This window comes from Falco peregrinus, chromosome W, assembly GCF_023634155.1.
Source record: "Falco peregrinus isolate bFalPer1 chromosome W, bFalPer1.pri, whole genome shotgun sequence".
Classification (NCBI taxonomy): Eukaryota; Metazoa; Chordata; class Aves; order Falconiformes; family Falconidae; genus Falco; species Falco peregrinus.
This window is the reverse complement of record NC_073743.1, coordinates 28877999-28905739: the sequence shown is the minus strand read 5'-3', so window position 1 is coordinate 28905739 and position 27741 is coordinate 28877999. Positions and strand designations below refer to the sequence as shown.

Here is a 27741-nt window from a genome sequence, read left to right as displayed (position 1 = left end):
CTTGAAAGTGAGAATCTCAAGACAGCAAAGAAATGGCAATGAGCAAAAACCTGGATTCCTGGGTTCTGTAGACTCGGGGAGATTGTTGAACTATTGTTTTCACTCAAATGTTTTAATGTATTTCCTTCTATATAGGATGAAGAAGAGTCACTGAATGAAGTGGGCTATGATGACATTGGTGGCTGCCGGAAGCAGCTGGCTCAAATCAAAGAGATGGTGGAACTTCCCCTCCGACACCCCGCGCTCTTCAAGGCCATAGGGGTGAAGGTAAGTCCCCATGTGTACCAGGTGGATGAGTGGGCTTGCCCTTGTGGATGACTTTTAATGTTGGAGGCTTATGAGGTATTGGGAGGGGAATAAGTAATTTGGTTTGTGGTTTTTGTTTTGAATTTTTTTTTAAAGTTGGTGTTAGGAAAGTATTTCCTTACGTGTTTCGGACACAGATTAAAGTACTGGTAACTTGCAAAGCAGAGGAATGCTTTGAATCAGTACTGTCAGTTACTGGCAAGGTTTTTGTTTGTGTGTCATGCAAAGTAGTAAGTGTGTTGATAATGCTGGGATGGCAGCTGTTGCATGATTTGAAGAATCAGTCAGCAATATGCAGGCGAGCGGAGGTTATCTTTATTCGGCAGCGCTGGGTGCATGGGGGATTGCTCCACCAAAGTCATGCACACCGAGGGGAAATAGTTGTGATAGATTATTTGACACTTTTAGGTGTTTGAAGTAATTTGGAAGCTTTTTAGAGAGAAATCCCTTACCTTAAGTGAATGCTATGAGTTCAGTGCAAATACTGTATTATTGTGTCAGATATACATGTGGATGATTGATGGTTCCTTTTGGTCTTGCAAACTGACTTTATGCAGTTGTGATTTTATATAGCTGTCAACTGTTCTACAAGACAAAAATGGAAGGCCAAAGTATGACTGGATGTAAAACTGAAACCTATACTTTTTTCCTAGTCACATATTCTTTTAAACAGCAAGGAATTAGAGATGGGTAGAAATCCTTTTTTTTTTTTTTTTTTATTTACATTGTGTCAATCCTGTTGCCAGCTAAACAGGGATTTGGATAGAGTCTGTTGACAGTGTGGTCCATGCCAGTCTCCTACATATGTCAGTGAAATAGTGTATACAGTGTCTTCTGTATTTTCTAAATCACTCCATGTAAGTTAAGGCTTGGGTCTAGGTAACGTATTCCAAAAAGATTTTGGTTCTGAACAGAATACAAGTCAGGAGGACTGTTTCAAGGCAACTATGTGATTGTCTGCAGCTGTTATGGTGCAGCACTTACATAGACTGAAACAAGTCAGCCTAATATAGCTTTAGAAATCTTGGAAATGTTTATGCCTTTTTAAGGATGTATGTGCTATCAAGAATGTTTATAGGACTCTACCATACAGATAACAGAACTTACTTTTCTGATGATTAATAAATAAAGTTCTGTAGTTGTAGTCTCATGAACTGTAGAAGTAGGCATGAGGTAGTGCTTCTCCAGATACTCCTAATGTAAAAGATTGGCTTGTTAAGATAGAACTGGAATAGTCTTTGGACTTAAAATAAACACTCCTTTTGGGAAAGTGATGTATACAGTATTTTAAATGTGGAATATACCAAGAATAATAGCATGGTTCATTCTGCATAATGAAATTTCATGGTATGTAAATACCCATTTTATCAATCTAAATGAAGGACAGCATTCTTTTTTCTCTACGCTATTCAAATTTCTCTCAGACAGATCTAGTTTATACCTGTCTACACTTCCATATTAGTGTCATATATCATGCATTTTGTTTCCGTTTTGAACAGTTTATTTCATTTCCAGCCCCTATATTTTATTTTAAAAGATATTTTCTGAATTCTTGCTTATAAAATTTGTGAAGAAAAATCCTTCTCAGCTTAAGCCCTTCCTTTCAGTGTCTGCTGAATCCACCAAGATTTTACCTTGCATCACTTTTCTTTGTTGTATTGTATCTGCAGTCCACTACAGAGATGTTGCACCAATCTAGCTAAAAACATTCCTCCTCTGAATGACTTCACTAATACAATTTTTATATAGGCATTTCTATAATGTGTACACTGTGCAGTGTAACATCAGGTTTAAGGAAACTGAACACCTAAGCTAGGTCTGAATGAGCTGGTATCTGTATATGACACTCTCCATAATACACAGAGATATCAGTTCAATTCACCTGCATTTGTTTGGGCTGCCACTTCCAATTAGGGCAGTTGAATTTGTCTTAGATGAAATGTACCAGCCTGTATCACAACCATGTGGCAGTGTGCTCGACCCCCCCACACCCTCCATCCTGCCGTTTTGGGTATAACAATCATGAAATGATAGAGTTTTCGATCCTTGGAGAAGTAAGGAGGGGGGATCAGCAGAACCTCTATTTTGGTCTTCTGGAGGGCAGACTGGCCTGTTTAAGAGCCTGGTCGACAGAGTCCCTTGGGAGGCAGTCCTGAAGGGCCAAGGGCTCCAGGAAGGCTGAACGTTCTTCAGAAAGGTAGTCTTAAAGGCAAAGAAACAGTCAGTCCCCATGTGCTGAAAGACAAGCCGGTGGGGAAGAAGACCAGCCTGGCTGAACAGAGAGCTTTGGCGGGAACTCAGGGGAAAAAAAAGAAAATTTACCACCTTTGGCAGAAGGGGCAGGTAACTCTGGAGGACTCCAAGGATGCCATTATTAGGTTATACAGGGAGAAAATTAGAAAAGCAAAAGTCCAGCGAGAATTTAAGCTGGCCACTGCTGTAAAAGATAACAAAACCTGTTTTTACAAATACATTAGAAGCAAAAGGAGGGTCAAGGATAATCTGCATCCTTTACTGGATGCAGTGGGGAACATTGCCACAAAGGATGAGGAAAAGGCTGAGGGACTTAATGCTTCCTTTGCCTCAGTCTTTAATAGCAAGACCAGTTACCCTCTGGGTACTCAGCCCCCCGAGCTGGAAGACAGTCATGCACACCGAGGGGATTTTTCAGTCCCCTCTTTATACAAGCAACTCATACCTATTCATTAGTTTTCCAAGAAATTGTTTACATATTCATTACAACTCTGAGAATTGATTTAAATATCTCGTGCCTGCGCAATGTCCTTGAGGAGTTGTCTCTACGCAGACTCTATTCCTCAGCGGCCATGTTTAAAGTCTCCATCTTCGCCACGTTGCATGTACAACAGGAATCTAAGACCAAATGTCCCTTTTTAAAGATAACCAACCCAAGGACTTAGCAGTCTGTGCATCCGTCATGTGGCAATAAGGGTCCTTGGACATTTCCCGACTTCTAACTAAACATAGGTGCGTCATCCTTTACATAAGTGGTACAGCATTCACTATTCAGCATGAGTTTGCATCACAATTTCAGACCAGTTTTATCAAATGCTTACAACTTCAGTGTGAAGTTACTTAAGCATTCAGATACTAGCTCACCACTTAAATCCCTTGCATTTGTCCTCAGCCTCCACGTGGGATTCTGCTGTATGGTCCTCCTGGCACTGGTAAAACACTGATTGCCCGAGCAGTGGCCAATGAAACAGGGGCTTTCTTCTTCCTGATCAATGGTAAGTTTTGTGGCTGCTTTGGCCCCAGATCTGCTGTGTGTTCATTGTCCATCTCATGATAATGAATGGTATTAATAGGGCTTATAGAGCCATGTTGTCTCCCTGACATCCTTCCTTACCTCTTTGAAGTGTGCCTCTGGGGACACTTCGAGGCCATTTGTGTGGAAACGTCTGTAATGGCACTTCCCTTAAGCTTGGCTGTTTTGTAGCAGGCTGATTGGAAAGACAGCTTTGTGATGCAGGGACTTGGAGTCTGTCTGGCTGAGTGTTCATTTGTTGGTGAGGGCAGAGCTGGAAGTGAGGTGGTGAGATTATTTTATGTATATGGGTGCAGGACACTTGTTTTTGTTGCTGCCAGTATGTTCCATTCAGAAAATAAGCTGGTCTGCTGTGGATTCCTTTTTTTTTCCCCTCAAGTAAAGCACAAGACCTATTCTGTTTCACATAACATTAATTGGGAAGAACTGTTCTGAAAGCTATAATGAGTACCTTGTCACTTGTAGCTAAGTCCCACAACCTCCTATTGATTACTCTTTACCTGTAGCAGCTGAGATAGATACTGGTTTATGTCCAGTAAGGAGCAGATTCTGAATTTTCCTCACTGTTTTTCTGTCCCATTTTACAGTCGGTGCTGGAATAACTGAACATTTGTACTTAAGGAGTGCTGCTTTTCTGATTTGAATTACTTAGACCCATGAAGGTGAAAGCAAAGGAGTGCATAGCAGTGAGCAGCTGTAGGGAAGTGATTTGCGTTGTATCTCAAGACATCAGATGTAAAAGGACTGTTTAACCACGTCACCCTTGTCATATACTTCCTAAGTGTATGGAAGATGTCACTGTATGCTAATGAGCCAGATATTTCTTTAGACACTTGTACTTTTATTGCATAATAAAAATAACATTGTCAGAATTGGCGATGCATTCTGTCTGCGAGTCCCAAACATGGAGTTACAGGCAGTGTTGTAGATAGACCTGGTATTAATTGGTGAGTTACTTGTAATGAAACACTTAGTACCTGCCTGCACCAGTGGCTCTGCAGCTGATGCACTTCAGTCAGCTAGCAGCTTTGCACTCCTGAGGCTCAGGTTTCTTTTTCTTGGATCTCTTAGAAGCACATTTTTCATTACCACTCCCATCAGCATGATGGAAAAAATCTGTAAAAACAGAATAAATCTGTGAACTGCATTAGCGTTCAGCAATTGTAGGAGATCTCAGGGGAATGCTGTCCTTCCGTCTGGGATTGATGTGCTTAAAGAGGTTTTTTTTCTTTCTTTCTTTCTTTCCTCACTTATTTATTCTTTGAGAGGAAATGGGTTTGGGGTTTTTGGGGTGGTTTTGGTGTTGTTTTTTTGGTGGTGGGTTGTTTTGTGTGTTTGTTTTTTTTTAAACTCATTTATAGGATCTTACAGAGGTAATACCTGTGTAATGCAAGCTGTTCAGTGAGCCAAGTAGGGGAGATGCCATGCTGGATCTCCTGGTTACAAACAGGGAAGGACTGGTGGGTAATGTGGTGGTCAGAGGATATCTTGGGCATAGTGATTGTGAGATGACAGAGTTTTCAATTCTAAGAGAAGGAGAGGGGGTCAGCAGAACTGTTACCTTGGACTTCTGGAGGGCAGAATTTGGCCTGTTTAAGAGCCTGGTTGACAGAATCCCTTAGGAGACAGTCCTGAAGGGCCAAGGGGTCCATGAAGGCTGGACCTTCTTCAAGAAGGTACTCAAATGCACAGGAGCAGTCTGTCCCCATGTGCCAAAAGACAAGCTGGTGGGGGAGAAGACTGGCTTGGCTGAACAGAGAGGGTTTGCTGAAACTCAGGGGAAAAAAGGAGAGTTTACCACCTTTGGAAGAAGGGGCAGGCAACACTGGAGGACTCTAAGGATGTTGCGAGTTTATGCAGGGTGAAGATTAGAGAGGTGAAAGCCCAGCTAGAACTCGGGCTGGCCATTACCATAAAAGATAGCAAAAAATGTTTTTACTAATACATTAGAAACAAAAGGAGGGCCAAGGATCCTTTATTGGATGCAGTGGGGAACATTGCCACAAAGGATGAGGAAAAGGCTGAGGGACTTAATGCTTCCTTTGCCTCAGTCTTTAATAGCAAGACCAGTTACCCTCTGGGTACTCAGCCCCCCGAGCTGGAAGACAGGGAGGAGGAGGAGCAGAATGAAGTCTCCACGGTCCAGGAGGAAACAGTTACTGACCTGCTGCTCCACTTCGACATGCACAAGTCTATGGGGCTGGATGGGATCCACCTGAGGGTACTGAGGGAGCTGGCAGAGGAGCTCACCAAGCCGTTCTCCATCATTTATCGACAGTTCTGGCTAACTGGGGAGGTACCAGCAGACTGGAGGTTAGCCAATGTGACGCCCATCTACAAGAAGGGCCAGAAAGAGGATCTGGGGAACTACAGGCCCATCAGCCTGACCTCAGTGCTGGGGAAGGTTATGGAGCAGATCATCCTGAGTGCCATCACGTGGCACGTGCAGGACAACCGGGGGATCAGGCCCAGTCAGCATGGGTTTATGAAAGGCAGGTCCTGCTTGACAAACCTGATCTCCTTCCACCACAAGATGACCTGCCTAGTGGATGAGGGAAAGGCTGTGGATGTTGTCTACCTGGACCTTAGTAAAGCCTTTGATGCTGTCTTCCATAGCATTCTGCTGGAGAAACTGGCTGCTCATGGCTTGGACAGCTGTACTCTACGCTGGGTTAAAAGCTGGCTGGCTGGCCGAGCCCAAAGAGTGGTAGTAAATGGAGTTACATCCAGCTGGCGTCTGGTCACAAGTGGTGTTCCCCAGGGCTCAGTATTGGGCCAGTTCTGTTTAACATCTTTATCACCGATCTGGACAAGGGGATTGAGTGCACCCTCAGGAAGTTTGCAGACGATACCAAGTTGGGGGGAGAGTGTTGATCTGCTTGAGTGTAGGAAGGCTCTGCAGAGGGATCTGGACTCGCTGGATCAATGCACCAAGGCCAATTGTATGAGGTTTAACAAGGAGAAGTGCTGGGTCCTGCACTGGGGTCACAACAACCCCACGCAATGCTACAGGCTTGGGGAAGGGTGGCTGGAAAGCTGCCTTGTGGAAAAGGACCTGGGGGTGCTGATTGACACCTGGCTGAACATGAGCCAGCAGTGTGCCCAGGTGGACAAGGAGGCCAGTACACACCAGCATGCTATCAGAAACAGTGTGGCCATCAGGACAAGGGAAGTGATTGTCCGCCTGTTCTGGGCACTGGTGAGGCCCCACCTTGAATACTGTGTTCAGTTTTGGGCCCCTCACTTCAAGAGGGATGTAGAGGTGCTGGAGTGTGCCCAGAGAAGGGCAACGAAGCTGGTGAAGGGTCTAGAGAACAAGTCTCATGAGGAGCAGCTGAGGGAACTGGGGTTGTTTAGCCTGGAGAGGAGGAGGCTCAGGGGGGACCTTAATTGTTCTCTACAGCTACCTGAAAGGAGGTTGTAGGCAGGTGGGGGTCAGTCTCTTCTCACAGATAACAAGTGGCAGGACAAGAGGTAACGGCCTCAAGTTATGCCAGGGGAGGTTTAGATTGGGTATTAGGAAAAATGTCTTCACTGAAAGGGTGGTCAAGCATTGGAACAGGCTGCCCGGGGAGGTGGTGGAATCACCGTCCCTGGAGGTGTTTAAAAAACACTTAGGTGTGGTACTTAGGGACATGGTTTAGTGGTGGTCTTGGCAGCCCTGGGTTAACGGTTGGACTTGATCTCTAAAGGTCTTTTCCAACCTAAATGATTCTATGAAAGACAGCTTTGATATCTTACAGCTTTTTCTTTTCCTACCCTGATAATTCATCACCATATAATTTGATTGCTTCTCTTGCAAGCTAGTACTGATATTAACTGTGTGGTGGTACATTACAGAGTAACTTACCATGTGTGAAATAGGGTAAGGAAAGAGGTAGCTAAAGGTAGCTCATTGACTAGCGCTGCATTCTGTTACAGTAAACTGGAAATAAAAAAAAAAGAAAAAAACAGAATAATGATAGAAAGTCATTCTGCATGCTGTTCTTGCCTGAAAATTTAGTGAACTTGGTTGACACTATTTGCTTTGGTTTGAAATATAGATACTCCCATGTGAATGTTGTACTAAAGAAATTCAGCTGCATGCCTTGGGGCTAGCTACCTCTCTTCTGAGTGCTGCAGTGCTGTTACTTTTTTCAGGTCCTGAGATCATGAGCAAGCTGGCTGGCGAGTCTGAGAGCAACCTGAGGAAAGCCTTTGAAGAAGCAGAGAAGAATGCTCCTGCTATCATCTTCATTGATGAACTGGATGCCATTGCTCCCAAGAGAGAGAAGGTAAAGAAAGCCTGTAGAAGGTAAAGAGTACATCTGTTTTGGTAGCAGCTGGTGTGAATCTCTGCATTTGACTACAGGGTAAAGCAGTGGTTAACTTAACACTTGAATGTAATTGGATGTCAGATACGGATATTGGAAGAATCTGATATCGTTAATGATGTTTCTTAACAGCTTGTCTGTTGTATCTGTCTGCTTTGGTGCAGCACTAGCTCCTCTGCTGTATATTAGACCTTTTGGTCTAATCATTACTTTCTCTCTCTCCATAGACACATGGAGAGGTGGAACGTCGCATAGTATCTCAGCTGTTGACTCTTATGGACGGACTGAAACAGAGAGCACATGTGATAGTTATGGCAGCTACCAACAGACCTAACAGCATTGACCCAGCACTCAGGCGATTTGGTAACCATAATTGCCATCTTTTTTGTGTGTGTGTATCAGATACTTTGTTATGGAAAGACTGAGCAGAAATTTAATATTAACACCTGTGTGTTACAAAAGTATTGATTTGTCTCCAGCTACTTGTTTGAAATTAATTTTTAGGCTTCCAACCTTTGGTATCGTTTTCTGTGCTTTATTAGGTTAGAATTTGTAGAAATAATGAAATACTTGAGGGTAGCACGCTTTTTCAGTTCATCAATTAGGTGTGGCTATTTCAGAACTAAACACTTAAGGGGTTGTTCATACTTCAGTTTGCAGAAGGCTCTGAATTGTCCAATTTCTTTTATTGATGAGAAGCCTGGTAGTTTTTGAGACTTAGGTTTTTGAAACTTTGCAGTGTGAATGAATGTCTGTTGTATGACCAGTTGGTAAAGTTAAGTTTGCAGCCTCTTAAATGTGGAGTGAGGCATATGAATGCGCAGCTATGGCTAGAGGAAAATGATAAGTATATGTACCTTTGTTAATATTGCAGAAATACATAGGTTTCCTGCCCCCCTCCCCCAGATATTGGGGCACTTCATGTTTTTCACCACTTGGGTACTGCTATGAAAGTTCTGAAAAATTAAATCTCTCAGTATTTGTAGACTCCTGTGCTGAGGACACAAAGATAGGAATAAATAAAAACATCTCATGATGTGTTGGTTAGGGGAAGGATGTTTTCCTATAAATGAGGATCAGAAAAAACAGAAAACCTCTGTGTTTAGTCTTGAACTCTAGTTAATATAGTAGTCTCACTTGCCCTAAATGGCTAAAGCTTTTCTTCCTCCTCTGATCTGACTCTGCTACTGCGCTGGTAGATGCTGCAGAGAAACCCAAAGCTCTGGCATTTTCTGAAATCATATGTGTTTGTGGCTCGTCATCATATTCCTCTGTCAGAGGAAGGCAGCGACTGCAGCTCCTTTAGTTTGCAGAATCAGCAGCTCAATATATGTTTTGTACTTCCCAGGTCGTTTTGACAGAGAGGTAGATATTGGTATCCCAGATGCCACCGGACGCCTGGAGATCCTGCAGATCCACACAAAAAATATGAAACTGGCGGATGATGTGGATCTGGAACAGGTGAGTAGCATGCTATTAGGAAAGCTTGTCTCTGCTTGTTTAGGACAGTGTGAAACTGGGTGAATGTGTGATCTCTGAGCTTCCTTCTAACCAGTTTACCAGTGACCAAAAATCCTCACTTGCTAGTGAAGCATGGTATAGCTAAGTAAAGCAAATGTGTATCATCAGTCCAGTCTGAAATTGCCTTGTCACTGTCGTCCTGGGTTTGCTTGCTGTGGCATTCTCTCTAAAAATAAAACAAGCCTGAAACAGTACTCACAGAGCTGGGTGAACATTGTGGTGATACTGGATGGTTACTGTAATCTCTGTCCTGAATGAAGAACTGTAGTCCTTGGGGTTATCTTTCTGTACATAATCTGAATTCCAGTTGCAGCTTTGATCTCAAGTAGGAGGTGGAACAGCAGTGTCTTTGCCTATTAAATATATGATAGCACTTGTCTTGAATTTGCAGCAGAGCAGTGATGTTCCTGTCCTCCAGAGTCTTGTTGTACCTCTGAGTGACCAGAGCATGCATTGCCCTTGCAGAGTGCTTGCTTGTATCACTGTGAGTCATACTCAGTACTCTGCTTTCAGGTGGCAAATGAGACCCATGGCCATGTTGGTGCTGACTTGGCTGCTCTTTGCTCAGAAGCTGCTCTTCAGGCTATCAGAAAGAAGATGGATCTCATAGACCTAGAAGATGAAACCATCGATGCTGAAGTGATGAACTCACTGGCTGTGACCATGGATGACTTCAGGGTAATGCAGGAGTGCCCCTCTTTCTTCTGGGTGCAATGTCTAATTGCTTATCTGAAGCATGAAAGCATAACATGTTCGGATTTGCATAATGCTGTTTCTTCTAACAATAGTGGGCTCTGAGCCAGAGCAACCCGTCTGCTCTTCGGGAGACTGTAGTGGAGGTGCCACAAGTTACCTGGGAAGATATTGGTGGTCTAGAAGATGTAAAGAGAGAACTCCAGGAACTTGTACAGGTAAGAGTTTCCAATGGATTTTTGCCTAGTCAGCTTGAAAAATAATTGTAATAAAATCCAGAACCTCTTCACATGCCTGTTTAGGCTGTGAACAGTGTAAATGCAGAGTTTTTGTGGTATTTTATTGTAATGGACTGAAAATACCATGCTGTTCCATCTTGGTAAACTTAGGGAGAGGAAGGTTCTGGGAAGCAGCATCAGGCTTTCCTTAGCTGAGTCTACAGTGACATCTTAGGTGGGTGTTGGGCTACATGTGGAAACAGCAGCAGTTCTGCTTCTCTTAAGTGGAGACCAGCAGTGTGGACCACTTCTGAGAATCCTGTTACGTGGAAAGCCTCTGAAGGGCTTTTCATCAGTGTTAGTACAGGGACAGGTGAGAAGTAGTTGTGAAGCCTTCAATGAAGGGAGAGGCTGGAACAAAGTCATGAATGGTCTGTGGAAACTTCTGGTGCCTGCCTGCATTGGGGTGGTTTGGGTTTGATATGTCCTTGTTTTCAGTTGGCACTGTAGAAACACCCCGTCTGTTTTAATGCCAAAAAAATTAAGATTGAAAAGTAGATTCATTCACAATCACTGACCTTGTTGTGGAGGATAAATACATCAGACATCTTGCCTGTCTCTGGAGGGTGGGGCAAACAGGTTAGATAATGAGCAGTTCCCTTTTGCTTCTGCAGGGCAGAGTGAAGCTGGGGTTAAGTGTGCTGGAAAACTATCTGAACTGGTACTTAGTTCATAAGTGGAAATAGTCTGTTTAAGGCATCTTTACAACTTAGCTGTGGTGCTTTTCAAACCAGTGCCCATTTAAAAACTCCAGTGGCACTGAGCAGGCAGAACCTTGTGTTTAACCCACCAGAAATAGAGGTAGTGTTTCTGGTAGGAGCAGAAACAAAACTGATCTAGTGAAAGATGTCCCTGCCTATAGCAGGGAGGTTGGCCTAGATGATATTTGAAGGTCCCTTCCAACCCAAACCATTCTGTGATTCTAAGGTACAGACCTGTTCTGGCTCATCACGAGAAATTTTTGTTTGTTTGCTTTATTCTTCTTCAGTATCCTGTGGAGCACCCAGACAAGTTCCTAAAATTTGGCATGACCCCATCAAAAGGGGTTCTGTTCTATGGGCCACCCGGTTGTGGTAAGACACTGCTTGCCAAAGCCATTGCCAACGAATGCCAGGCAAACTTCATTTCCATCAAGGGGCCAGAATTGCTCACCATGTGGTTTGGTGAGTCTGAAGCCAATGTGCGTGAGATCTTTGATAAGGTAAGCGTATCTTCTATTCCTCATGCTATGTTTGTGCTGAGATAGCCCTAAAACATTCTCTACTGCACCTGTCTTACTGGCCTGGTTCTTGTTTGTTTTGTGTTTTCCGCACTTGCACTGAATGCAGAGGCTGCTTTCCTGATATTGAGGAATTAATTCTCTTTGGCAGCATAGCTATTTAAATGGCTTTCTGTTATAGCATGATAAATGCCCCAGTGTCTTAGTGAGGCTAGTATTAGCATGGCATAGATATTCTTTGCATCCCTGAAAGCTAATGAGGTGTCAAAGTAAGTTGTCACCTACAGATTTTCAAAACATGCTATGGGTGGTTCTTTTTCTGCAGTTGGACTAGATGATCATTGTAGGTCCTTTCCAACTGAAATACTCTATTCTATTTTTGTCCTGTGATACATATGGCTTAGAAAGAAACTCACTCCTCCTGCCCAGTTGCCCCATAGATAGTGTGACCTCTTGTCCCAGGAGGTATCTGCATGGATCATCTTAGGAATCATCACCCCTGTGGTCAGGGAAGGTGCTGAAAGGGCAAAGTTGGAAGGAGAGAGAGAGAGAAAAATTTAGGTTGAGAGGGAACCTCAGACCATCTGGTCTGACCATTTGTCCAGAGCAGGGAGATAACTTGGAAATTCAATCAGGTTGCTCAGGGCCTCATGTTTTGAACATATGCTAAGGATGGAGAATCCCTGACCTCTCTGGGCCTTGTGCTAGTGCTTGAGCACTCTCATTGTGAAGAAAATTTATTCTTTTTCTAACTGGAATTTTCTTTGCAGCCATTTGTGCTTGTGGTCTCTTATCCTTTCGCTCTGCATCTTGAAGAAGGATCTGGCTCCCTTTTCCTTATAATTACCCTTTAGGTAGCTGAACCATTTGATGTATCTCGCCTACTGATAATTGAGTGCCTAAACCAATTGACATCCCCAGATCTTGCAGGGAGAATTCTGGTCCAGGAAAATTGACTCCAGCTTTCCCTCTAGGCATTGGAGTTACCACCCTTCTGCTTGGTTCACAATGCTCCTAGCTTTGGGGAAATATAGCTTGTTGTTCAGGAGAATTTAATTGAGGGTTTGCGTGGCAAGAGTCTGTTCTGGAGCAGCTCCTCCAAGGTTTTTGTTGTGGCAGCAGTGCTCTGGCACTCCTCTAAGCTGCTTTAATTGTAGGGTAGGCTTAGTGTGAAATCGGTGTGCTTCTCATGATATCAAAAATTGGAGTTTCTGAGCCCCCTTGCTTTCTAACACTCCTTGCTGAGGCAGGAGGCTAGGTGAGGCTGGGCCAGGATTCCAAGATAAAACTCAATAATGACAGAGTCGTTAAGCAGGTATTTCTTTATTTGCGGTGCCGGGTGCATAGGGGATCGCTCCTCCTAGTATGTACCCCCAGCTCCAGTTCTCACTATTTTTATGCTACAATCTAATATGCATATATATATATGCATTAACATTTCCTGGAAAACTAATACATATTCAAACTGTTTCCCCGAAATGTTTTACATATTTTTCCACCTCCTCATGCACACGTACTGCCACCTTGAGGGTCTTCTCAGAGGGCCTTCTGATGAAGGCTCAAAGTCTTTGTCCACATAAACTTTCAACCTGGGGTCTCTTGTACATGCGCAGTTCATTTCTACTGATTTTAAAACTTCTTATCCTAGTGTTCTGGAACACACCATCCTGTTCTCTAGCTAAAGGAAACTTTTATCTTCCTTTGCAGTGCTTGTTTACCATTGTCCAAGGTTATTTATGACTACCCTTATGGTTTTACATCCCCTAGTCTAAACTTCCAGACCACAATTATGTAGCAACTAGGTATTACCCTACCTTTTACATATGTTAGCACATTGTACAAAGGTTAGTGAACCCCTGTCAGCTCACAAAGTTGACCAGTCTTTTATTCTTTTAACCCTTACATATCGCTCACCTGGTGGTATTAACATGGAGTAATTGTTCCCATTTACTTTTTGCAGGCCCGCCAAGCAGCCCCTTGTGTGCTCTTTTTTGATGAGCTAGACTCCATTGCAAAGGCTCGAGGTGGGAATATCGGAGATGGTGGTGGTGCTGCAGATCGTGTCATCAACCAGATCCTGACAGAGATGGATGGCATGTCCACCAAGAAAAACGTCTTCATCATTGGTGCCACCAACAGGCCAGACATCATTGACCCAGCCATCTTGCGCCCTGGCCGCCTGGATCAACTCATCTACATCCCCCTGCCTGATGAGAAGTCCCGGGTTGCTATTCTTAAGGCCAACCTGAGGAAATCACCAGTTGCCAAGGTAGGATCCGCACCCTGACTGTGTCTGACTTGGGTTTGCTGTGTGCTGCACATGTTCCTCGCAAGCTGGTAATAGAGCAGAGGGCTGGTAACTGCTCCACACAGTACAGAGCTGGGAAGCCTTCAGTTCCTGAAGGATGGAAATGAAGAGGTAGGGGGAGGCTTGAGCTCTGAGACTAGGTATCAAGAAAGCTAGGTGTTGGTGTGTAAGCACAGCAGGTCTTTATCGCATAGTAGAGTTCTGCCCACAGTGTGGGAATAGGAAGGCATGTTATGGCAAGGTGGAAAAAATTCTTGTACTCTGAAAGAAAAGTAAATGTAGAAAACAGGGGTGGGAAATGGAAATTGAAGAGGAACTATTGCAGTTAATTGTTGCTGAACTCTCATAGGCAAGAGCGATGTCCCTTGCCTGAGGAGCAGGCAATAATGCAACTGATAGCTAATCAGAGAAAAGCAGATGTGAAGTGAGAGCTCAAGCTATTTTATGCCAAGCTTACCTTTTTAGGTGCTGTTGGGAAGGAAAGCTTCAAAGGAGGTTGCAGTACTACTCCCTCAGTTGAGGGGGAGGAGGAGGTTGGTTGTCTTGGTCTGCCTGTGCCCCATCTCCATTTCCAGTCTGACTGTTTCATTTGACTCCTCATGTTGAGACCTGAACAAATCATATCCTAAATCCACAAGTCAACCTTCCTCTTCTTGAGGGTGAACAGTGCAGAGGTACTCTCCCCCTCTACTCTGCTCTTGTGAGACCCCACCTGGAGTACTGTGTTCAGCTCTGGGGCCCCCAAAGTAAGAAGGATATGGACCTGTTGGAGCAAGTCCAGAGGAGGGCCGTGAAGATGATCAGAGGGCTGGAGCACCTCCCACATGAGGACAGGCTGAGAGAGCTGGGGTTATTTAGCCTGGAGAAGAGAAGGTTCCAAGGAGGACTTGAAGTACTGGAAGGCCACTATAAGGGGGCCTACAGGAAAGATGGGGAGAGACTCCTTACAAGGGCATGTAGTGATAGGACCAAGGGGTAATGGCTTTAAACTGAAAGAGGGTAGATTTAGATGAGATATTAGGAAGAAATTCTTTACTGTGAGGGTGGTGAGACACTGGCACAGGTTGCCCAGAGAAGTTGTGGATGCCCCCTCCCTGGACTTGAACACACAAGGCCAGGTTGGATGTGGCTTTGAGCAATCTGGTCTAATGGAAGATGTTGCTGCCCATGGCAGGGGGGTTGGAACTAGATGAGCTTTAAGGTCCCTTCCAACCCAAACTATTCTGTGATTAACAGCTGCTTCGCAGGGTCTTGCTGGTTGTGTGGGGAGTGTGGCCTGCCTTTATATGTGGTTAACTTTTCCCAAAAACGAGAACCTTAAAGGCTCATCTCTTCAAAAATTGGCCCAAGTTTTAAGGCAGTACCTTGATACCATGGGATCTAAAGACACCTCTTTGTCACCTGAGGGTGTAAAGGACAGGCCTCTCTTGGTTGGTTGGTTTGTTTGTTTTCACTAGGATGTCGACCTGGATTTCCTAGCTAAGATGACCAATGGCTTTTCGGGGGCTGACCTGACAGAAATTTGCCAGCGTGCCTGCAAACTGGCCATCCGTGAGTCTATTGAGAGTGAGATCAGGCGAGAACGAGAGAGGCAGACCAATCCTTCCGCCATGGTGAGTAGGGCACTCCTGAGCTTTCCCCACTCGTGAGACAGGCAGCCCACCTCATCCCGTGGGTGAGGCAGGATGCATTCCTCTCCATAATCCTTGGATGGGGATGATTGGGCTCTCATCACAGAGTATGGAGCTTGGAGCAATTTGTTCTCATTTTGTGGGAGAACAAGGCCCTCCTGGGGTGCCTTATTGTCAGCATTGCTCAGAAGGCCCCTGCTGCAGCTGTGACTAAGTCTACCAGTGTCCCTCTCCAGCCCCTACTTGGGCAGGTATTGGAGCATACTGGCTGGAGGGAGGCTGTGGGTGGTTGTTGGGCCGTGGAGCTTGTGCATGCAGCTCACCTGGGCCCTCTGTCCTGCTACAGGAAGTGGAGGAGGATGACCCAGTTCCTGAGATACGCAGGGATCACTTTGAGGAGGCCATGCGCTTTGCTCGACGCTCTGTCAGTGACAATGACATCAGGAAATACGAGATGTTTGCGCAGACTCTACAGCAGAGCCGTGGCTTTGGCAGTTTCAGGTAACTGTGGGGGAGTGGGACAAGGGTGGTGTGGCTCAGCCAGCCCCAGAACAGAGCACTGAGGCAGCTTTCTGCTGGATTCTGGATAAAAAAAATTCCCTCATCCACATTTTTCCATTCTCCCCAGTGTGTACGGTAGCCAGCTGAGTATGTGGCAGGCGTAGGCTGTGCTGCAGCTCAGTTGTAGCTGCTCTGTTTAGTGCTCCTGAAGTCCCATCAACCTTCTTTTCCTTTAACACGAGCAACATCTATCAGCCATATAAGCCTTTTGTGTGACCTGCCGTAAGGCTTCATCCCCTTTCTCCTCCCTGTCGTACTTGGCACCAGGGTATTGGTATGGAGGGAGGAGATCGTGCTGAGCTATGAGGAGTATTTTGAACAGTGTCTCTTCTCTCCCCTTCTGCACCACTGCATGCAGGTTCCCATCAGGTAACCAGGGTGGTGCTGGTCCGAGCCAAGGCACAGGAGGTGGCAGCGGGGGCAACGTGTACAGTGAAGACAATGACGATGATCTCTACGGTTAACTCACTATCCTCTGTGGACCAAAGTCCACATCAGACCGTGTTGTACAGGAAAAAAATCCAGTGTTCAGTGGACTCTGCTTCTTCATTCCTCAATCAGAACAGTGTAGCTGTACGTCAGACTTTTTCTGTGGGGAATCACTTGGGAGGCAGACAGTGAATTAACGAGGAGGGGAACTGACTTAATTTCTGAGAAATCTCTGTTCTAGTTTGTGGCAGAATCAGCAGCTTTAGCAAAGAGTACAATGTTAGCCTGTATTAAAAAAAATATCCCACAGTAATAATAATAATAAAAAAAAATTGCTGTTGTCATTTAACCCCAGCCAGAAACTAAAGTAATGCACGGCTGCTCGCTCACTCCTCCGCTCCTCAGAGGGATGGAGAGGAGAATTGGAAAGGAATGTAAAATTGAGAGTTGAGATAAGAACAATTTAAGAATTGAAATAAAATAAAAAACAGTAACAGTTGTAAAGGAAAAGAGGCAGAAGGGGAGAGGAATGAAAGGCAAAGGGGGAGGGGGGGAAACCATGTGATGCACAATACTGACTGATGCTGAGCCAGTCCCCGAGCAGCGAGTGGCAGGACATGGCTGACTCCCCCAGGTTTATATGCTGAGCAGCCCAACCATGGTGCATGCAGGATGGGGGATAGTAGCAATGAGCCCCCCCTTCACTGTCCCATCTCCAGCTGTACCACCCCACCATTCACAGACCTTCCTCGGCTGGGCCCCGCTCCTGCTGCCTGTGTCCTGAGAGCCCCATGGGGAGGCAGAGCCCCGATGGAATTCCCCTGGTGCTGGTGAGGGTGAGACCCTTTACTGGTCCTGCTGCCTGCACCCAGGCCAGGGCAAGCACAGCCCCAGCATCTCCCCTTGCAACACACCCCAAGGAGGTATATTTTTAAAAATTATTTATTTTTTCTCTTAATACTGACATAAAAAAGATACAAAAAAACCACTATAAAGCATTCAGGCCTCACTGAAACTGAGAAAAACAGCCGCTTGCATCTGCATGCTGACCTGTCCTCTCACTCCAGCAGTGTCCGCCAGGTTTCTCTATATTGAACACCACAGGGACCAGCAAAGGGAATCGGTGACATACCTGTCAAACTGGGCAATAAATTAAGCAGTGCCTAACAGGTCTCCTCCCCTGGTGTCAGAGCCATGGCACTGGCTGGCCTCTCCACCACGTATGATACAATCTACAGCTGTACACCTAGCCCCAATGGATGCCCCATATTTGCCCCCTCACTCTAAAGGACCCCCTGTTTCAAGTCAGTGATTCCTCTTTAAAAAAAAAAGGGTTTTGGAGAGGGGGTGGTGGGTGGTATTTTGACAGAGGTTTTTCTCAGCAGGGCTGTAGTGGAAGAGAAGCTGTACAAGTTAAATATGCCTCCCATGCCGTAGGAGCCCTTGCTGGGAAAAAAAATTGGCATGAGGCAGAGTGGACAATGAAAGGCAAGAAGTATAAAAATCCTCCTGATGGAAATCCAAAGGTTTTAAAAAAATACAGCATTTAAAAACAAACCCAGATTGTCTCATGCACCTCCCAGTTTCATCCTAACGCCCAGAAATACCTCCTGAATGAATTGTCCATGCAGAAAAATATATACATGTGCATTTCTCTTCCTAGTAAAATCCTGAAACTTGAACACAAATGCTAGTGAGAAAACAGCTCTGCTCATGCTTGGCTCTGCTTTTGCATTCAGGCTTGTGGTACATAAACATACGGTGCACCACTCCAGGAACTTCAAAACAGAGAAAAACCCTTATGGAGTTTATCTAATGAGCTCTCTCTATATATATATGAAAATAATAATAGAAAAAAGCAGCAATGCAAACTCAAAACATCTGAACAAGAAAGCTCCACCCTGGGCTTTCCCCCCTCCTGCTGGCTGGGGCTGTGCAGGTGCCAGCAGGTGCTGCCCAGCTGCCCGTGGGCACCAGCCCTGGGCAGGGGCAGGACTGCCCAAGTGCTTTGCACTCCATCATTTGGCACAGCTGAGGCTTGGCTGTAGGCTTGGCACAGGAGAGTGGACTGTGGTTGGACTCAGGTTAGAAACAGTCTGGTTCCAGGGGTGGGGCCACTGTGGCCAGGAGCAATCCCTCTGCCCTATGTACATGGGACAGTCTCCTCAGCACTGCAGTACAGCTGGGATCCCAAACAGCAGCAAGTATCGGAGAGGGGAAGAGAAAACTAACAGTGGGGATGCGAGATCCTGCAGAGTCCTATTTACATTGCGCTGAACCCTGACAAGTCCAGCTTCTCATGGGAAAAGTGGCCTGAAAAGCAGGTTGCATAAAAAGCCTTAATGTGCTACACCCCCTCAGGCAAAGGGCCCATGCTGCTTGTGCAAGGCAGAAAAGCTGGACCTCTGGGGAAAACCAAAAATTTTGGCAGCCAGGAAAGCCGTGGTGGGCAGGGCAGGAGCCTCCCTACTGCCAGAGTAGTAAATGGGCCAAGAGGCATGGGGGTGGGGGGTGGGGAGGGTATTGGATGGGAATTTTGGGAAAGTGTGTGTGGGTTGTTTGCATTTGAAAGTGCTCTAGCACCTCTGCTCCATGCAGGCTAGATGCTGTGGTATGTGCATTTGGAGTATTGCTGCTTAGAGGAGAGTTCCCGGGTTCTAGGAGCATGGGAGGTGCTGCTTGAGGATCTGTCTCATCTGGGGAGCTATTCTGTCTGGGAAGCGGATTTTGAACTCCACGATCAAGTCTCCTCGTTGTCTGGGGGCTTGGGGAAGGGCAGCCCCTCCCCGCCCAGTCTCTTCACTGTCCCCGGCTTGATGATGTCATTGCAGGGCAATGGGATCACCTGCCCCTCGATGGTGGGAATGTTCACGGTGCGGTCACATAAGGCCTGTGGGGAGAAGAGAGAGGACACTGTCAGATGGGGCTGCCACCCAAAAGCATCCCTGCCAGCCACACGCCACTGCACCCTGTCCCCCCAACGGCTGCTTCCCAGGTTAAACTGCCTGGCTCTGTTTGGATGATGCCCATGAACAGCGTGATTGATACCAGTGCAAGCCCAGGTCTGTACCGGTGCTGGCCAAATTGGGCTGCAGGAGCCGTGCAGGAGAGGGGTGCTCCAGTCTCATGGGGGGAAGGACTCCCCTCCCCATCTCCTGGGCGCCCCAGGAGGCACCATCAGCAAGCGTCCGGCCACTCGCAGCAATGGGACAGGCTAAATTTAGCCCCATCCCTTCTCCAGCCTCCAGCCTCACTGTCCAACCTCGGGAAGCCGAAAATCCAGGTGAGAGCATCGGCTGCCAGTGCATCAACTGTCGCCCTCCAGAGCCTGGCAGCTCTATCCAGTCCTGGGGGTTCTCTATAGCACAGCTGGTGCCCCGCGCCCCCCCCAACAGCCCCCAAAAAGTGACGTGTCACAGCACCGAGCTTTCCTGGAAGCCGAGGTCCCGGTGGGGCTGGTCCCCATCGCCGGTCCCCATTGCAAAGCCAAGAGCCAGTTTCATGGGTGTCACCCCATTGTACCCCAGCCCCTGGCAGCAGCCAGGATGGTGGGTGCCACAGCAGCCCCAAGCCGGCCTTCATTAGCGAGCTACATGACATTGGGAATGCAGCGAGAAAATCCTTGTGTCCTTAAATAACTCAGACAGCTGTGGTATACATGTGTGCAGGATCGCCTCCAGGCTTTCGGCAAGGGAGAAAACTGCTGAGCAATGCTTCGGGGGAGGGAGGGGTTGTCAGGGGTATAGCCTCGAGCTTCCCAGTCGGGGGGGGGCTGGCACAGGCTTGTCCCTACCCAGCATGCAAAGAGCTCGCAAGCCGGGTCCTGGAGGGTCCCAGCCCTCCCGTTCTCCCCCTCCCCCCAAACACCCTGCAAAGGAAGGGGAAGAGGATGCGATTTGCTGTTTTGGGGGTAGATGGGAGGATGTTCCATCCCCCTCCCCAGAAAAGCCTCTGGTGGCAGAGCAGTAGCAGGCACCAGGAGAAGCATCTCTTCTCATGCTGGCCACTGGCTCAGGGCTGATGGCTGCAGCTTCTGTGGCTGAGCCAGGGCTTTGCACCTGAGCAATCGCAGCAGGACCCATGCCAGAGCCAGCTCTTGGGCCCTGGTAAATGAACAGGAGAGCTGGGAACATCTCCTTGCACAGCTCCTCTGCATGGGGTCTCCTTCCAGGAGGAGCTTTTTTGGCTGCAGGAGGATGCCCATTGCCAGCTCTGTGTGAGTAGCAAGTGCTTGGCTTGATCTCTAACAGGTTGAGGGGGAAGTGAAGGACAATCTTCCCACGTCAATGCATTTCTGCCCAACACTCACCCAAGGATGCTGGAGCTCTCCTGCTTGTTGGTGCCTACCATTATGCACCACAGAGGACTGCATAGGTCCACATGTGTCAGGGAAAGGACATCTCCAGCCATAAAATGGGAAGGAGAGTGGGAACTCCCTATGGGAGCACACGGACAGGGCAAGCAGAGGGATGTGAACAAGAGCAGATGGTAACAGTGAAGGCAGACAGGATCTTAATGATTCCTTCCTAAAGCCAAGATGCAATAACCAGAGGCAATTGCTCCTCTGCCATATGTTCCTGATTTTCATTATTCTTGCCCAACTTCATTGGCATTTGGGAAACTGGTTGCTGAAGTAACACCAGTAACCACAGGAGCTGCCCTTCATCCTAGAAAAAGGCTCAGTTTATCCCTAGATATTAAATCACCATGGGTTTGATAGCTGAGCTCTGAACTGTGTTGTGAAAGCTGAGCTTTATCTAGGTCAGCGGTGGGTCCTCTTCATTTCACAGCAAAGCTCTGTGTGTGTGTGTGGGGGGGTGTCACCACCAGTCACATCTCAGCCGGGTGCTGACATGTGGATGCTTCAAGGAAGGTGATGCCAGGTAAATGATGCAAAGCGGGCAGCTGCCAAGGGCAGGAGTTAGGTAGGCAGCTGGGCAGGCACAAGCCCCTGCTGGCAGGGCCTGAAGATTTGCCTCCCAGGAGAGGCAGCTGCTGGTAGAGCAGTATCACTCCTCTCTCTCTCAACCTCCCACTGAGACCTGTAATTTTAAGAAGGGACACTTCCCCACAGCCCACGAGTCTCTGGGGAAGCCCTCTTACACCTCTGACTTCTACAGCAGCACCTACTGGGCAGTAACCATCCTGTGCTGCCCCAGCTGGGGGGACATGGCACCCAGCAGGGCCTGGATGCAAGCACTGGGAGGATATTACGTGTTCGGGTTGCTCTGCAGAGGGGTCTGTAGGATGGAGGAGGAATAGGAGGAATAGGAGGATGCAGATGCTCTCCTGACCGCCCTCAGCCTGAGTACTGGGTGTGTTGCTCCCTGTGACAGCAGGGTGCTGGCAAGGGGTCTCCAGCATGGTCACAAGTCAGGTCACAGCAACCACCACCTGCCAGCTCTGCCTGCTGACACCATGCTGTGCTGCTCTTGTGGCAGTGAAAAAGACCAAAGCTCAGGCTAAAAAAGGCAGGCTTGCAAGGAAGAAGGGTGCAAGGAGAGTGCCCAAGGATACAGCCATAGGCTCAGGTGATGAAGAGGCTGTACTGTGAAGTGCTCTGTCATGTACTGTGATGGTGGCATATGGAGTTGGGGAGCTCCCGGCATCTGCTTGCGCTCCAGAGCACTTAAGTTACTTCTCATGGAAGATAAAAGCAGCAAAGTATCACCCTGCCCTGGCAAGCAGCAGGCTGGTGATGGCAGCCAGGCCAGCAGCTCCCTGAGGACACCTAGCATGTTGGGTTTGCAGTGAGGGAGGACAGAGACCAGACAGTCCTGCTTAAAAAGTCGAGGAATTTGCCCAGATTAGCAATTTCCACCAGTCTCTCTTTGTGACTGCATCATGCAAACCAAATGCTAGCATGCACGCCTTGCACATGGTCAGCTGGATAGAGATCACAGGTGCCCTGTGGGTGTGAGGCAGCTGGGGAACTGCTCAGCATGGCAGATCCAGTGCTCCTCCAGGCCCAGCACCAGCACTTCTGGTGTAATAGTGCATGGTTTCTCTGCTTGCTGCTCAAAGGGCAACTCTGGGCAAGAGTCAGTCACTCCAGCCTGAGCAGTGCATGAACCTGGGCTAAAGTGGTCTGGACATCAGGACAGCCAGCTTGGGGTTAATTTTACAGATGGGAGAATGCACAGAAGGAAATATCTGAAATATGGTATGCATGACTCCATAAATAAGGCAGCTTCTCCCGAGTATTTCTGGAGTGGCCAGGGGATCTAGCCACCACAGGAATAAGCCTCTGCACTTTGCATTGTGAAGGAGATCTGAGTCTGCAGGTTGAGATGTGTTTGCTCCAGGAGCACCCAGATCTGCCTTACCCGTGTGGCTGCCCCTTGCCTGCAGTATACATGGTCACAGCCCCAGCTGGGATGCAGAGCCATCACAAAGCTCTCCCAACTCGCTGGCACGCTAACGAGCTCATGTTTCCCTACCCCAGGTTTGGCCCATTGAGCTTATTTCTATTAAATGCATTTGAGAACATAAATCTATCTTCAGAAAAAAAAAATCAGCTCATTAAGACAGACAGTGTCTACAGTCTGAAAGGAACAGCAAATGGCAGCTGCCAAAAACATCAATGTTAAATGCAGCTACCAGCTGGGATTTATTAAAAGGTAGTTATACAGCAGTGGTGGTGAATGGCACATCTTGTGCTTGGGTAATCTCCCCTTCCTCTCCCACCTTTGTGCAGCTTGCTGCCTGTCTTGGTTTCGGTTGGGATGGAGTTAATTTTCTTAGTAGCTGGTGCAGTGCTGTGTTTTGGCTATGATGTGAGAACAATGTTGATAGGACACTGATGTTTTTAGTTGTTGCTGGGTAATGTTTATACTAAATCAAGGACTTTTCAGTTTCTTAGGCCCTGCCAGCAAGAAGGCTGGAGGGGCACAAGGAATTGGGAGGGGACACAGCCAGGTCTCTGCTAAGGATGCACAAAGCCTCTGGGCCAGTCACAATGGGATGTTTCTGCCACTCATTCCCGGACAAGCTTATTTCAGCCTCCAGTACAGTTAGCTGCTGGAATCCCCTGTCACTCCAGAAAAACTAATTGGTTCTGCCCCCTCATAGCTTGATGGCATTAAAGTACACTGTGCACCTGTATCTACTAGAGCTTTATATTCCTGTGGGTCTGATGTGCCAGGCCAATGCATCCACACAGTCCAGCAAACCCTGTTATCCCTTTCTTCCACCTGGCTGGAGGCAGGGTCCCTCTAATCCTGGTCATGGGACTCCCCACTAGGACAGTAAGCGGTGCAAAACGGATGTAGCGTGGAGTGGTTCCGTTCACTTATGTGTTGCCAGAATGGGTTAGAATTCCTTTTCACAGGATCAAGAGTAAAGTCAGCCCTATCACTCTGTCTGGGAAACTGCCCACTGGAGACTGGAGCAGCAACCTTCCTGGAAGACTCCTTATTTGCGATTGGGTTTACTTGTAGTTCACGCACTCGTGCCTCCAGGGCTGAGGTAGATTTTCTATCCCACCTCTTCATGTCCTCTGTGGATAACTGGCTAGCTGAAAAGGGTCACATAGACATAGTCCAGCTGGCTGGACAAAAATGCACATTGCTCTCAGCTTATCTGAAGTAAAGCAAAATACACTGTCTTTGGCTGTCCTTGTTACACAATAACAGGAAGATTTTGGTGGGAAAAGAATGTTGCAGGTGGGAACAGAAAACTACAGAAGAGAAACTAGGGGTGGGCTTGGTATTTAGGCAACTAACCAATAATGAGCTTAACTTTTATAATATGTATGAGCTAATTATAACAAGGCATAAAAGGTGACTGTAAGGGACAATAAACGAAGTCTGCTGATCACTCATATTGAGCGACTGTGTCTTCCCTCCGTCGCGACAAATGGCGCCCGAACAGGGACCCTAGAGAGGGCTGAACCTGCGAGCCACGGTTCGACGGAGATTCGGGTACCGGTCCTGAAAGCAGCGCAGGAGGCGGAAGGGCACAGTCCCCGCACCCGGGAGCACCTACAGAGGGTCCCGCCGGCCACGCGTCGCCGAAGTCTCGCAAAGGCTGCAACAGCGCTGACGAAGGTATGGAGAGACAAGCGACGTACGATTCGCTCAAATGCTTTTTAGAAAAGCGGAGCGTTCGGGACATAGATTGTAAAAAGGAATTACCCGGGTTATTAGCGTATGGGATAGCATCCGGGACCCCCGCGGCAGCGGCGAGCGGCGGCGCGCAGCCCGGCAGGCCCCTTCCCGGCCGCGGTTTCTCTCCGAGGCTGCACCCCCCCCCTCCACCCCCCCCCCCTCCACCCCCCCCCCCGCTCCGATCGGCGCCATGGCGATGCAAGCGGCCAAGCGAGCTGACATCCGGCTGCCCCCAGAGGTCAATCGGGTCCTTTATATTCGGAACCTGCCCTATAAAATCACAGCGGAGGAAATGTATGATATCTTTGGGAAATACGGACCTATTCGACAACTCAGAGTTGGAAACACTCCTGAAACAAGAGGAACAGCTTAAGCTTCTCAAGGAAAAATACGGACTTGATTACAAACCCACCAAAAAAAAAAAAAAAAAAAAAAAAAAGGTGCTTCAGATGTCACCTACAAGAAATGGGTTTCTGCCTTGACCTAGCAAACATCTCTGTGCTTAAAGAGAAGCCTTTTTGCCTTGATGGAGATAATTTATTCTGTATTCTGTATTTATGCTGTATTCTGAATGTGGAAATTGGTTGGGACTAGGAGGCTGGCTTAAAGGCATTTTGCAAACGGGATTATTATTTTTGATCATTATTATAATAATAGTTTTTTGATCAAAACCAGCCAAAATTATTTGTAAGCATTAGGCATATGTGGAAGAGAATGCCTTTATTTGAATCAGCAGTTAAGGTGTAGTTTAGTCTGATGCTGTGGTTTTATCTGCTTCTGGTGAATTTTTGAAGTGATGAAATCAGAGATACAAGGTATACTAAGAGTTATGAGGTAATAAGGTAATAATCTAAGTAAGGGTGCTGTCTTTTATATCTACAAGTGCAATATGCTTTTATGTAGCAGAGAGAAACTTTAACAATACTGTTGCTTGAGCAAGATGTGCATGTGACAACTTGGGAAAAGGGATATCATAACTGGAGTGCAACAGTGTTTCTATGTCTGGCAGAGTGAAATCTTTCAAGACCTGAGTTTAGATAGTCTAAAATAAATTGTTAGCATTCAGAAAACCCATCTTAAGCCTCTTTTGCTTACATAGTGTTATGGAAGTCAACTACTATTGTAGAGAATTAATGATTTTTTAATACATATTAACAAATACTACTATTTTAACTTGAGGCAGTTGAGTGAGAAATACGTGTAGCATTTGAGGGAATGTCAGCATAAATCGCACTTACAGTAAGACTGCATTTTTAATTACTGTACTCGTTAAGATTCGATGATGCCATAAGGCTAAGACCTTATATCACAGATTGGTTCTGAACTAAAAGGTGTGTGCACATGTAGATATGCACATTTGTGTTATTTTCCTTAATTGGCTACAAAATAATATAATTAGGTTGGGGACTAGATCTTGGGAATTTACCTATTATACTTCTGTTTGTTAAGGAACGTGCATAACATACAGCACCCATGTAGGCTTGGCTTGTGGCATAGTTGTCAAATTTAGCATAGACATTCAGACAGATAAGCAACGTACTCTTCTTGTGTGTATCACCTACAAGCCATTATGGCTTAGTGTGTAAATCTGTATGTAACTATTGAAAAATCCCCTTATGAATGTATATAGCTTAGAACTAATTTTTTCCCTTTGTTAATTCTTTGATATCAATGAGGTATTCTTCAGAAAATGTATGGACTGGTTGGTTGCATAAGGGCAGTTGTTATTTGGACAGAAAATTGTTAATGGTCAGGGATTTTCCACTAAAATATTTGCAAATAGTCCTAGTCAAACATCAGTTTGGTTTCTTTTGGGGTTTTGAGCTTGCATTAGTCCATGTTCAGAACTTTAAAATTACCTTTGAATTTTTTAAACTTTTTATATTACTGGAACAGAAAGAACATCTAAATTAAAGCTTCAAGCTAACTTTATTTTTCAAGTATTTCAGGAATTATACTTCTGAACTGAGATTTTATAAGTTGGCTGTGTATTTTCCTGTGTTAAAACGCTGTTATTGAAAATGGTCAACCAAGCCTATGTCGCCCAAAATAAAAACGGGGGAATTGTGGATAACTGGCTAGCTGAAAAGGGTCACATAGACATAGTCCAGCTGGCTGGACAAAAATGCACATCGCTCTCAGCTTATCTGAAGTAAAGCAAAATACACTGTCTTTGGCTGTCCTTGTTACACAATAACAGGAAGATTTTGGTGGGAAAAGAATGTTGCAGGTGGGAACAGATAACTACAGAAGAGAAACTAGGGGTGGGCTTGGTATTTAGGCAACTAACCAATAATGAGCTTAACTTTTGTAATATGTATGAGCTAATTATAACAAGGCATAAAAGGTGACTGTAAGGGACAATAAACGAAGTCTGCTGATCACTCATATTGAGCGACTGTGTCTTCCCTCCGTCGCAACAGTCCTCTCCGTGGTATCGCAGGTAAAACCACAGAGTACCCTGTAGTGTGTATTTTCTATATTCTCCCCTACAAATAGAAGGGCATCTATGGTTGATAGCTGAGGTGCGAGTCTGTATTGGTGGAGAGCAGGACATATTCCTGTCAAACTGCTGGACCAGTCTCTCTACAGCTGAGATGATGGAGGTAGAGATGCTGTCGTCATAGTCTCAGAGATGATGAAGCACTTCATCCACTGTTGGTGGTGCAGTGTCTGACCAACCCATTACTGCCAATGAGTTGGCATATGCTGATGGTGCACTCTGTACCAATCTCCGCCACATGGGTCATGTTCATCGGACTTCATCGGGATCCGTGGATGACTGTGGATTGTCCAGGTCAGAAGTCCTCAAACTTTTTAAACAGGGGGCCGGTTCACTGTCCCTCAGACATTGTCGGGGCCGGACTATAGTTTGGAAAAAAAAGAACAAATTCCTATGCACACTGCACATATTTTATTTGTAGTAGTGCACAAAACCAGGAAAAAGAATGCAATATTTATAATGAAGAACAATTGTAAGCAACAAAACCAAATAATATTTCAATGTGAACTATGGGCCTGCTTTTGGCTAATGAGATGGTCAATGTTAGGTTCCATATTTGTCACTGCCAGTCGTAGCAAGTGATGC

General features: G+C 46.3%; 1 protein-coding gene across 1 annotated transcript in view; it reads left to right on the top strand.

The window, feature by feature from the left end:
* The window catches only part of LOC129783028 (transitional endoplasmic reticulum ATPase), a 34371-nt gene extending 17719 nt beyond the window's left edge, over nt 1-16652 (top strand). The window contains exons 6-17 of the mRNA XM_055792684.1: nt 136-267; nt 3452-3554; nt 7733-7866; nt 8133-8268; nt 9254-9366; nt 9940-10104; nt 10215-10337; nt 11386-11598; nt 13577-13885; nt 15382-15537; nt 15902-16056; nt 16475-16652. Of these exons, the coding sequence (XP_055648659.1) occupies nt 136-267; nt 3452-3554; nt 7733-7866; nt 8133-8268; nt 9254-9366; nt 9940-10104; nt 10215-10337; nt 11386-11598; nt 13577-13885; nt 15382-15537; nt 15902-16056; nt 16475-16580 (1845 nt within the window). The 3' untranslated portion in view covers nt 16581-16652. The remainder of the gene's footprint in view (nt 1-135; nt 268-3451; nt 3555-7732; nt 7867-8132; nt 8269-9253; nt 9367-9939; nt 10105-10214; nt 10338-11385; nt 11599-13576; nt 13886-15381; nt 15538-15901; nt 16057-16474) is intronic.
* The last annotated feature ends 11089 nt before the right edge of the window (nt 16653-27741 follow it).